This window comes from Mobula hypostoma, chromosome 24 (genome assembly GCF_963921235.1).
Source record: "Mobula hypostoma chromosome 24, sMobHyp1.1, whole genome shotgun sequence".
NCBI classification, from domain to species: Eukaryota; Metazoa; Chordata; class Chondrichthyes; order Myliobatiformes; family Myliobatidae; genus Mobula; species Mobula hypostoma.
In genome coordinates, this window is record NC_086120.1 from 6603597 (window position 1) to 6616122 (window position 12526).

Below are 12526 nucleotides of genomic sequence, written 5' to 3' on the forward strand. Positions count from 1 at the left end.
CCAACTCCTCCAAAATAGTAGAGCAAAGAAATCCAACAAAAATCCTCACTCAGAGCTCATATACTAGGACTTATGGTTTTATAGGAGTAGTTTTAACTGAAGCAGTGTCATTGTCATAGAATTGTACAGCACAGAATTGTGCCCTGTGGTTCACAAAGTCTGCGCCAACCTGCTTGCTCAACTAGAGAGTCCCATTTGTTGTGTCAGGCTGCATAGTGGATAATGTTGTCCAGAAACTGAGAGCGTAGGCAACACCCACAAAATGCCGAAGGAACACAGCAGGCAAGGCAGCATTTATGGAGTAAATGTAAACTGTCGATGTTTTGGGCTGAGAGTAGAGCCTTCATCAGGACTAGAAAGGAAAATGCAGAACCTGGATAGAGGTGGGTAGAGGGGAAGGGGCAGGTGATAGGTGAGACAGGTGAGGGGGGAAGGTGGGTGGGTGAGGGAGGATGTATGATGTAAGAAGCTGAGAGGTGATAGGCGGAAGAGTTAAGGGGCTGAAAAAAGGAATCTAATAGAAGAGAACTGTAGACAGTGCAAGAAAAGGAAGGGAAAGGGCACCAGAGGGAGCTAAAGGGCAGATGAAGTGAAGAGAAGAGAAGAGAACTAGAACGGGGAATGGAAAAAGAGAGAAGGGAGAGGGGAGAGAAACTACTGGAAGTTAGAGAAATTGATGTTCATGCCATCAGGTTGGAGGCTGCTCAGATGGAATATGAGGCGTTGCTCCTCCAAACTGGGTTTGGCCTTGTCATGGGAGTAGAGGAGGTCACGGACAGAGAATTCAGTTTAGGAATGGGAGGATAATGGGAGATCCTGCCTTTTGCAGTCACTCAATGAAGCAGTCCCCAGTCTACGTCACAACACAGCAATGTAGAGGAGGCTGTACCAGGAGCACTGGATACAATTGGAGACCCTGACAGAGTCACTTGGAAGGACTCTTTCGGGCCCTGAATGATGATGAGGGAGGAGGTGTTGCGGTAGCATGTCACGCTTGCAGAGATAAGTGGCGGGAGGGAGCTCGGTGAGGGGAGCTGAGTGGACAAGGGAGTTGTGTAGAGAACAATCCCTGTGGAAAGTGGAGAACAGGGGGAAAGAAAGGATGTGCTTTGTGATAAGATCCTGTTTAGAAGGTGGCAGTAACAGAGAATCATGGAGGCTGGTGCGGTGGTAGGTAAGGACAAGGGGAGCACTATCCCTGTAATGGCGGCAGGAGGATGGGGCGAGGCAGATGTGTGGGAATAGGAGGAGATATGGGTGAGGGTAGCATCGAAGGTGGTAAATTGAGAACACAAGGAGGGAGAGAGTGGGTCTGTGGAGCTGAGTAGAGTAGCCATTCCTCTCAGTTTCAAAGGTTTCAATAGGTACATTTAATGCCAGAGAAATATACATCCTGAAATGCTTTTTCTTTGCAAACATCCACGAAAACAGAGAAGTGCTCCAAAGAACGAATGACAATTAAATGTTAGACCCCCAAAGCCCCTCTAGCTCCCCCACCTGCGCGAGGGCAGCAGCAGCAAGGCAATGACCCCCCCAATAGCAAAAAAGCATCAGCGCCCCCCACTGAACACTCAAGTGTGCAGCAAAGTATCAATAAAGACACAGACTTGCAGTACCCCAAAGACTACTCGTTCACCTGGTATTCGACATACCACAGACCCTCTCTCTCTCCCTAATAAGGGAAAAAGAGGTGTCCCCATTTCACAGCGAGCGGGGAGACATAACAAACAACTCGCTGACTTACGATGTTAAGATTCTGTTGCGTTGCTTTTTCCGAGCTCTGTGCCCAAAGAACTCGGGTCTCTGGGCACTCAGCCAGCAGCCAGCTCGCTGCTTTCAATCTTCCATCTCCTACGATACACCGATTTCCTGCAGAGACACCAACCTCGAGTCCGCCCACCTCCAAATCCCAGGATTCCAAAGGTGAGCTAATCTTGTATATCTTGTAAATCTTGTCCTTGGTATATCGAATAACGGCCAGTCGTGAGACCCTGAGAGCGGGTCCCATTCCCGCAAAGAACCGAAGTCAGCGTGTAACTCCAGGTCAGGGTCTTCAAAAGAACCCTGAAAGGGAAAAATAGCGATATTAAAGAAAGAAATAGAGTTGTTTCCGAAGATGCAAGGAGAGGAGTCGCCGTTAGGGGCCACTGTCTCCTTAGAGCCTTAGTTCTCCAGTTTCCACGCATTTCCCAAAGACAGGAGGCTTGGTAGCTTAACTGGCCACTCTGTGGGGTAGAACCTGGGTGGAATTGATGGGGAGAGGAAAAGGAATTGGTGTAGATTAGTGTGTAGCATAATTAGCTGTCATTTTTACTTGTTTTGTTATTTTTAAAATAATGCATTTAAAGATGGTATCAGTCCTCAGTTGACAGTTGTACTCTGCCCTCAGTGACCAGTGGCTTTATCAGTCTTGTTACCACAAGCCAAAACTCTGAGATTCAAAAATCATGACTGCAAAGTTATATGTTTTCTTTATAATTTCCTCTCTTGTAGGAAGGCACCTGTAAATATAATACCGAATGGCGTGGGACTACTTGCTCTGGTTATAGGTTTTTAAGCCATGGTAACGAGACCGCACTGGCAGAGGCTGTGGCCACAGTTGGACCAATTTCCGTTGCTATTGATGCAAAACATTCATCATTCCAGTTTTATCGATCAGGTAAAAAAAGATGATCAATGATCTGACATTTTACATCTGTCTATCTCTTACTTCCCAGCTGCATTACCCCTGGCAACAGTATCCAAAGACATGGAGTCTGGTTCACATGTCTGGCAAAGATAGAACTGGAGAAATAGAGGTCATCATTTAAAATAAGACTGAGAAGAGGCAAAGTTTATTCCCGCCAAGTGTTCAGTTTTTATATCTCTCTCCAATGACAGCGGAAGTGGAATGACTATGTTTAAGGTAGAGGTAGAGAGATTCATGATGTGTGAAGAGTGAGTGGAAGGGTACTTGGACTAGGCAGGACTGTGGAGATGAGGTTCCAATCTGAGCGTGCTTTAAGGATTGAGTGCCTTACTCTTACTCTTTATTGTCTGTGAGGAATGGCTCAGACTTCCTGCCTCAGGACCACAGCTATGGGGATGGGCCTTCAACAATTCTGTGAACTGCAGCGGAATCCCATCACTCGTCACTTCTTCCTCTCCTCTCTGCTCTGGGCAGGGGTCGCTCAGTCTGTGTGACTCACTGGGCTGCTCATCCCTCCCCACACACCCCTCCCTGACACCTGACACTTCCTCCCGCAACTGTAACGTTTGTTTCTACACCTCCTCCCTCGCCGCTATCCAACCTAAAAGCTCTCTAAGCTTATTCATGTGCACCTCCTCCAACCTCATCTACTGTATTTGGTGAGGCCTCCTCTACATCAGCGAGACCAGGCACTGGCTGGGTCACCAGTTTGCAGGACCCTGCCCTTTGTCTGTGGCAGCCATCCTGAGCTCCTGGCTTCATGATATTTCAGCCCCTCTTCCCATTCCCACACTGACATCTCCAGCCCACCTTCTCCACCTCCAGGATGAGACCAAAAGTGAAATAGAATAAAACCCCATAGTCTGGCTAGGTAGCGTTGGCCAGAAAGAATTGCAATCAGTGAATAGGAATGAAGGCAGCCATTTTATGAAACTGTCCTTGCAGCCACCATTTGGTTTGATGAGCTGATTCTTGCTCTGGGATAACTTAATCAGAGCCATTGGATGTAGGCACAAGGGATTTCTGTGAATGATCTAGTAAACTTGAAACTGTTTTCAGATAAGAAGCTATTTATTTGGGAACCTGGCAGGGTTTGTAGAAGTAATCTTGTCATCTGGGCCCAGTATCTAGGTAACCCAGTTTGAACCAGTCAGAGCTGAACAGAAAAAAACAAAGTCAAGTCAGACATGGAGCTGAAGGTGAAGGCCATACAACAATACTGCTTGTAGCTGTGGGCTACATCCAGTGGGAATCTGACACACTTCAATCACATGACCTCAAGCCAACAAAATTGAAACACCATAGATTGACCTGACGAGGAAAAGGGTAAAGATAGAGGATTTTGGGAGCTCATACAGCAACAACTGTCTGGAGTCCAATCATTGTGGATGTGTCAGACATGTGGAGATCATATTGGGATCACAAGCCAGCATGACACTTCTTCCCACGTTTTACCTTTTCTGTTCTTTGACTGTTCGTGGAGAGTCAGGGAAACTCAGAAGGTGTGCACTCAGGCATTGGTTGTGTAAATTCACATGCTTGTTAACTGAACCAATGAAGGTACTTGTCAGTAAATACGAATTCTCTCTGTGCCCGATTGAACATTATTACTAAACAATAATCCTTGTAACAGTAGGGTAAACTCAATGATATCAACATTACATTTTCCATTTGTGGTACGTGTATCCACACACACATGAACCAGTCAATGTTTCATTAAGGTGCCACGTTACAATACTCACTGGATGGCCACATTTTTTGGATACCTCCTCTACCAATAAAGTGGCCACTGAGTATATGTTTGTAGTCTTCTGCTGGTGTAGCCCATCTACTTAAAAGCTTTGCATGTTGTGTGTTCTGAGATGCAAAATAACAAACCCTGAGGGGCCACAAAACAAGAGGTGCAGCTGGCAGCATAGGATGGTCCTCCATGCCCTCTTCCAAACATCCTGGCATTGGTGAACCAGGGCCCTGGTGGATGGGACTTCCATTGTTGGCTCCTCCGCGGGGAACAACGGGAGTTGTTTAGCTATGAAGCACTTTGAAGGGTGACATACCTATAGCAGAGGACAGGTTTAGATTGTGGGACAGTTTGGCTGAGAACAGATACTTCTTCTGTGTGGAAGGGTTAGAGATGGCGAAGCATCACAGGAACTTTCTCTGCTTACTGATTGGCTCCTTCTGACTAAATGTTTCTCTGTGGACAATAGCCAGAGGACAAGGTCACTGCAGAGGAGAGAGCAGAAGGCTCACCAGAAGCGGGAGATGAATTGTGGACCCGGGTCCGACAATGTCCTGAGGGAAGACATGGAGGTCAAATATATGTTGGAGAACCAGGCCCGCCATCTCAGGCTACGTCCACACTACGCCGGATAATTTTGAAAACAAAGCTTTTTCTCTTCGTTTTGACCTCTGTCCACACTGAAGCGACGTTTTCAGCCCCCAAAAATGGAGAGTTTCAGAAATGGTCTCCAGGGTGAATAAATCTGAAAACACCTAATATCCGTTGCAGTGTGTACGGGGTAACCGGAGCTTTTTAAAACCGCTGTCCTGACGTGCCGGAACAGATAGCGGCAGCCCAGCATTTCATTGTTTTCTTCTTCTTATTATTACTACTTTATTGTCGCCAAAGAATTGATACTAGAGCGTACAATCATCACAGAGATATTTGATTCTGCGCTTTGCAGAACCTACCAATTTCAGAACAGACGGCAACGAGACTGAAACCAGAAGGGTTAGAAATGTACTCACCAAATACTTTGACCCATAGCTTACTGAATAAATAAGTATACTCACTTTGCCCTGTTTTCTGTCCTTGCTTGTATGAAGGTGGTTTACCTATTTATGCAAGGCTCTGACAATAGATGTGTAACAGCCTAATGTAACATTGTATGGAAATACAAGATAACACTGATGTAGACATGTATTATACATTTAACAAGATGCTTTATTAATGCAACAGAGTTAGTCAGTTTTTCAATGTTCGTCGTCAGCCGGGTCATACTGTCCGTGAACTCCTTGTGGGTTGCCTCCATACGCTCCAGTATTTGTTTTTTTTAGTTTGAAGTCCTCCTGCGCGAGAGCCAAGAGCAATTCCTTTTAAGTTTTTCTACTCTGTAACTGGACAAACGCGCACCAAGTATGGACAACTCTGCTTCCCACTCCCATTCGGATATGTCCATACATGGCCTCCTCTACTGCCATGATGAGGCTAAACTCAGGTTGGAGGAGCAACACCTCATATACCCTCTAGGTAGTCTCCAGCCCCTTGCTATGAACATAGAATTCTCCAACTTCCGGTAATTCCCTCCCCCTCCCTTCCCCTATCCCTATTTCACTCTGTCCCCTCCCCCAGCTGCCTACCACCTCCCTCTTGGTTCCGCCTCCTTCTACTACCCATTGTGTTTTCCCCTATTCTTTCTTCACCTTTCCTGCCTATCCCCTCCCTGCTTTCCTTCCCCCACCCCTTTATCTTTCCCCTTACTGGTTTTTCACCTGGAACCTACCAGCCTTCTCCTTCCCACCCTCCCCCCACCTTCTTTATAGGGCCTCTGCCCCTTCCCTCTACAGTCCTGACGAAGGGTTCCGGCCTGAAATGTCGACCGATCTTTTTCACGGATGCTGCCTGACCTGCTGAGTTGCTCCAGCGTGTTGTGAGTGTTGCTTTGACCCCAGCATCTGCAGATTATTTTGTGTTTTTGTATAGTGACCTTGCTTCATTTCTAGTTGCCACATTCTGATTAATGTCATCTGCAATGCTCTTTAACGAATCGTGAATATTGGCCTAATTTCTGCATAATGCATATGTGGGTTCTGCATATGCAGCCCATCTAGAGAGAGAATTCAGAGTTTCAATGCGCTTGTTCGCATTAGGTTGAAGTCCTGTGGTCACCACCTCCCACATAGAGGTTGACTTGGAGCAGAAGTTGAACACATTCTGCACGAAGCTGAAAAAAATCAGCTGTTTTAACACAACAGTTGACACTGTTGATTCCAGCGAGATTCAATGTGTGTGCTGCGCATGGAACCCACTCAGCAAGTGGATTGATTTCCTTGATGCGGGATTGTTAGCCTTTGTTTCCACTGGACATATTTGCAGCATTGTCATGGCACTGCCCCCTGCAGTTGCTTATGTCAATATTCACCTCTCCTAAAACTTTTGAGCACAAACTCACATAAAGCTTCCCCTCTGTGGCTCTCAATGGGTTGAAATCGTAAGAATCGCTCCTGATTTTTTTCCATCAGTTGAAACACAACGTAAAATGAATGTGAGCTGATCTACGTGTGCAACATCTGTGCTTGAATCGATGCTAATGGAAAAGTATTTGGCCATTTTGACTTCACTGACTATCTCTAACATAACTTGATCGCTCATGAGCTCAATAAACTCCTCAACATGTTTTAGGTGAAAGATATGAAGGGGTGCCTGATCCTGCATTTTCAAATTTCTGTATGTGCGCCTTCAAAAACGGGTCAAACTCACTTATTACCTCTAAAATGCCCATGTAGTTGCCGTTATCAGGCCTGCTAAATATATCACTGGAGCCTCGGACAGCCAGTCCCCTCTCGAACAAAAACTTCACAACCGACCCCGCTCTTCTCGACACGTCGGTCCAGTAGACACACTCTGACTCGAACTGTTTTTGCAGTTCTGTATCTATCCTAACACTGTCAGACGCTAGTGTAATGTAAATGCTAACGCTGGTGCTCGCGCTAGCTGTTGAACAAGTCTCCATTTGTCTACCGGTCTCAGACTGCGACAAGAGCGATGGTACTGCTGCATCTTCGAGAACAGGTTTAAAAAAATTCTGACAATTTCAATGTATTTTTTAATGCTTCTTTCTAACGGTCCTCTTTTTCTTGTTTCTTTTTTCTTTTGTGTGCTCCACTCTCATCTTTTTTTTTTGTCCGCCATGATGATAGCTACCGATTTTGGGCCCCTCTGCAGCTCTGGCCCCTGGGCTGCAGCCCAGCCTAGCCCTGCCTAAAGTCCGGCCCTGGTTGGGTGAGTCAATAAGGAGGAAATGGGTGGACTCCTGGTGCTCTCTGATGCTCGTACACACAAACTGTGTGCACACTTTGACCATCCGAGACCCCGAGGGACGTCTGTCAATGGCTATGATGCAGAAATGGTGAGAAATAGGCTCATAAAAAATTCCTGACTTGTAAGTACCTATAAAAATTGTGCATTAGTTACATGGTTGTTATTAGCTAAATCATATTTATCCACCAGCTGTGAAAAAGACATTAAATAATCCTCTTAAAAACAAATCTAGAAAAGTTTTTATTCCCTTAGTTTTCCATATTAAAAAGGCCTTACTTAAAATTGATTTTTAAAAAAAATAGTTAAAATGGATATTACCAAAAAGAACAAAATTATTTAAGTCAAAAAATCTGCGAAACTGAAACCAAATTTTTAATGTATGTCTAACAATGGGACTAAGATCTTGTCTACTAATCTTAGAAAACAAAAAGGGAAGAGGAGCTCCCAGAAAAGAAGCCAAAGAGAACCCCTTTACCGAGTTCTCCCAGTCCAACCATGAATGACAGTCCTGCATATCTATACAGTGAATCCAAAAAGTAATATAACGAATATTAATTGCCCAGTAATAGGATCTAAAGTTTGGTAAAGCCAAGCCACCATCTTTTTTTAGTTTTTGCAATAAAGATTTACTCACTCTATTATTCTACATACATGACAAGATCATAGAATCTATTCTATCAAAAAATGTTTTCAGGACAAAGAATGGAACAGCTTGAAACGCGTGTAAAAATTTCGGTAGAATTTTTTATGCAATTTGTTACCGAATTACCCATGTGCTCATTTACCAAATATGATAGGTGTTATCTTTCAGCTTAAGCCATTTCAAAAAGGATTGATAGCCATTATATATAAATGGCTATTGAATTTACGAATGATATCTAATGATAAGGTTAAATGTGCTTGGGAATTGGAACTTCAAGAGTCACTTTCAGATAATCAATGGAATAAAACTTGTCATTTAGTTAATAATTCATCTATCTGTGCCCGTCACTCCTTGATTCAGTTCAAGGTAGTGCACAGGGTGCATAAGTCAAAAGATAAACTAGCGCAGATTTTTTCTAATGTAAGTCCTACCTGTGATAGATGCAACAGTGAGGTGGCTACCTTAACTCACATGTTTTGGTCCTGAATAAGGTTAAATAATTTTTGGAGAGATGTTTTTAGAACGTTATCAAAAGTCATAAATTTGGACCTACTACCTAATTCATTTACAGCAATCTTTGGGATTATTCCAATGGAAGCAGGAAACTTTCCTGCTTCAGCTCTACTCATGATAGCTTTCTCAACTTTATTGCCTAGGAGAGCTATTCTATTGTACTGGAAGGATCCCAATCCACCTACTGTTTTTTTTTGGCTCCCCTCCATTATGTCTTGTTTAAGTTTGGAGAAAGTAAGGAGTCGGACGTTTGAGCAACACACATAAAAGTTGCTGGTGAACGCAGCAGGCCAGGCAGCATCTCTAGGAAGAGGTGCAGTCGACGTTTCAGGCTGAGACCCTTCGTCAGGACTAACTGAAGGAAGAGTGAGTAAGGGATTTGAAAGTTGGAGGGGGAGGGGGAGATCCAAAATGATAGGAGAAGACAGGAGGGGGAGGGATGGAGCCAAGAGCTGGACAGGTGATAGGCAAAAGAGATACGAGAGGATCATGGGACAGGAGGTCCGGGAAGAAAGACGGGGGGGGGGTGGGGGGACCCAGAGGATGGGCAAGGGGTATATTCAGAGGGACAGAGGGAGAAAAAGGAGAGTGAGAGAAAGAATGTGTGTATAAAAATAAGTAACAGATACATCGAAGAAGTTTAGATCCTCTCTTCGATGGAAACCATCTCTCACTGCTCCATCTGTAATTTCTTCGGCTCTTCAACTTTTCGACCACATTTTGACTCAGACTCGCTGACTTCTCTAACTTCCGCTGATGCCCCACCTCCCCCTCGTACCCCATCTGTTACTTATTTTTATACACACATTCTTTCTCTCACTCTCCTTTTTCTCCCTCTGTCCCTCTGAATATACCCCTTGCCCATCCTCTGGGTCCCCCCCCCACCTCCTTGTCTTTCTCCCCGGACCTCCTGTCCCATGATCCTCTCGTATCCCCTTTTGCCTATCACCTGTCCAGCTCTTGGCTCCATCCCTCCCCCTCCTGTCTTCTCCTATCATTTTGCATCTCCCCCTCCCCCTCCAGCTTTCAAATCCCTTACTCACTCTTCCTTCAGTTAGTCCTGACGAAGGGTCTCGGCCTGAAACGTTGACTGCACCTCTTCCTAGAGATGCTGTCTGGCCTGCTGCGTTCACCAGCAACTTTGATGTGTGTTGCTTGAATTTCCAGCATCTGCAGAATTCCTGTTGTTTGAGTCGGACGTTTGATACATCTTTTAAACTTGAGCAAACTTGGCGACCTTTTATTCAATATTTTCATATGATCTAATTCTTTTTACTTTTTCAGATAATTATTTTTCTTCTCCGCGAAGTTTTAGATTTGACCAGAAGGATTTTTCCTTTTTTTTTTAGATTAGATTAGATTAGATTATGAGGACACTCAGTCCTCGTTTATTGTCATTTAGAAATGCATGCATTAAAAATGATACAACGTTCCTCCAGAATGATACCACAAGAAAACACAGGACAATCCAAGACTAAAGCTGACAAAACCACATAATTATAACATATAGTTACAACAGTACAAAGCAATACCGTAATTTGATAAAGAGCAGACCACGGGCACGGTAAAAAAAAGTCTCGAAGTCCCGATAGACTCATCATCCCACACAGGCGGTAGAAGGGAGGAATTCTCCCTGTCATGGACCTCCAAGCACCGCCGACTTGCTGATGCAGCACCATTGGAAGCACCCGACCGCAGTGGACTCTGAGTCCGTCCGAAAACTTCGAGCCTCCGACCAGCTTCTCCGACACAGCCTCTCCGAGCACCGTCCTCCGCCGAGCACTTCAACCCCGCCCCGGCCGCCGAGCAACAAGCAAAGCCGAGGACTCGGGGCCTCCCCCTCCGGAGATTCTGGATCACACAGTAGCAGCAGCAGCGAAGCAGGCATTTCAGAAGTTTCACTAGATGTTCCTCCGTGCTCTCACGTCCGTCTCCATCAAATCAGGATTGCGCATGGCACCCTACTTGACATCACCACCGGAGTGGCCGCTGCGAGCTGCGTCACACCGGCATCTTCTCCTCCCACCTGATTTTTAACTGTATCCTCAAAATGGACTGCCCAGTCCCCTTTTTTTTGTTGTTTTAGGTTAGTTTAGTGGGTTTTTTTCTCAATAACAGAAATCTTGAGTCTTTTTTTTCTAGGAAATGTTAAGAGGAGAATGTTTCTTTTCTTTCTTTACATTTGCTGAATACTATATATGATTTTGACTGTATATATTCCTTTCTTTGTACTATTATTGAAATAGGTATTTGAGATAACCTCTCCTCTGGTTTGTATTTATCCTTAGTCTTTTAAATCAATAAAAAAGATTGGAATTGAGAGATAGGCTCAGCAGGGAGTCCAAGCGGCACACGGAGTCTGGTCCAGAAAGTTGTCTGCTGCACCGGAAACCATCAGACCCACCTGTGAGCGAAAGCTGTTGGGGTGTGGAGGAGGACAGAGAGTGAGTTAACTGTGGTGCTGGAATAAGGGGCTGGAGGGAGCTTACCAGATAGAAGGCCCCTCACCTCTACCTTGCTGCCGTTGCCCGGACGCAGTGGGAGATATTTGATGAGTTGGTGATCAGCGGCTCCGCAGTGAACACACAAGTTGTTTCTCCACTGGTGCTCACACTTTTGGAGGCTTAAGGTAGCTCCCTGTAAATCCGTGGAGGATTTGCTGATGAGAGTCCTGCAGCCGGAAATGGTTTTGGGAATGGAACTGGGGTTCTGGCTGATGACCTGGAGTGTCGTTCTTTAAGATGCTTGTCAAGAGTGATGAGGCTTTCGAGGTAATTGGACATCTGTGCACACAGCTCATCTTTCAAGCCATGATGGTAATGAGAGAGCAGCACTTTCTCATTCCCTTGACAGAGGCAAACTTTCCAATGCACATCCTCCCTTCCATTTGCCAGTGGTCAAAATCCCAATGCACCTCAGAGGTAAAATCTTCGCATTGGTTGCAAATGGGGGGTTTTATTGTCCCTGCTGGTGGCAGCCCAGGTCAGAGCCTGCCCAGTCAAGAGAGGAATGATGAAGGTAGTTAAGACTCAATCCGCAACATACAGTGATAGCTGGAGCTTGAAGTGTAAGACACACTGGGAGAGGAATTTGCAGCATTGGGCTATGTACCTGTCAAAACATTCGGGAACTGGAATCCAGGGCTCCAAGGGAAGATGCAACGTTGCTGTATTGAGACTGAGAGTTGGCTGAGAGTGGTGAACAGATGGTCAATAGCTTCCTGCTGCTCCTGGATCATGTGTTCCTGTTGATGGATGACCTCCTTTAGCAAGCAAACTCTGCTGGGTCAATTGCGGGTTCATCCATCCCATAAGGAAACATAGCGGAGGCTTGAACCAAAAGCAGTGGAGATGATTTAGTGGTGAGCAATAATTAATAATAAACTGCAAAATAGCAAGGCACAAGGGGGCACAAAACAGATACTTAACTCAACAAGGTAACTGGTCTGGTTGATGCAGTATGGTTCAATGGGTGAACAAGAATTGTAGGTGCGAGCTGGGTTTAAATAGGCTGCAGGTGATGAGTTGGAAATGAACAGCAGGTGACTCCTGTTAGCTGAGTGGAGACTGAAAGTAGTGGAATGAGGCTAATTGGATAACTCCTCCAAAGAACCAACACAGGCGTGGTTTGCAGAGTG

General features: G+C 45.2%; 1 protein-coding gene across 3 annotated transcripts in view; it reads left to right on the forward strand.

The window, feature by feature from the left end:
* Window positions 1-12526, forward strand: part of LOC134337495 (procathepsin L-like) — a 50269-nt gene that overhangs the window by 22351 nt on the left and 15392 nt on the right. For all 3 annotated transcript variants that reach the window (XM_063032560.1, XM_063032561.1, XM_063032559.1), the window contains exon 6: window positions 2494-2659. In XM_063032560.1, the coding sequence (XP_062888630.1) occupies window positions 2494-2659 (166 nt within the window). The remainder of the gene's footprint in view (window positions 1-2493; window positions 2660-12526) is intronic.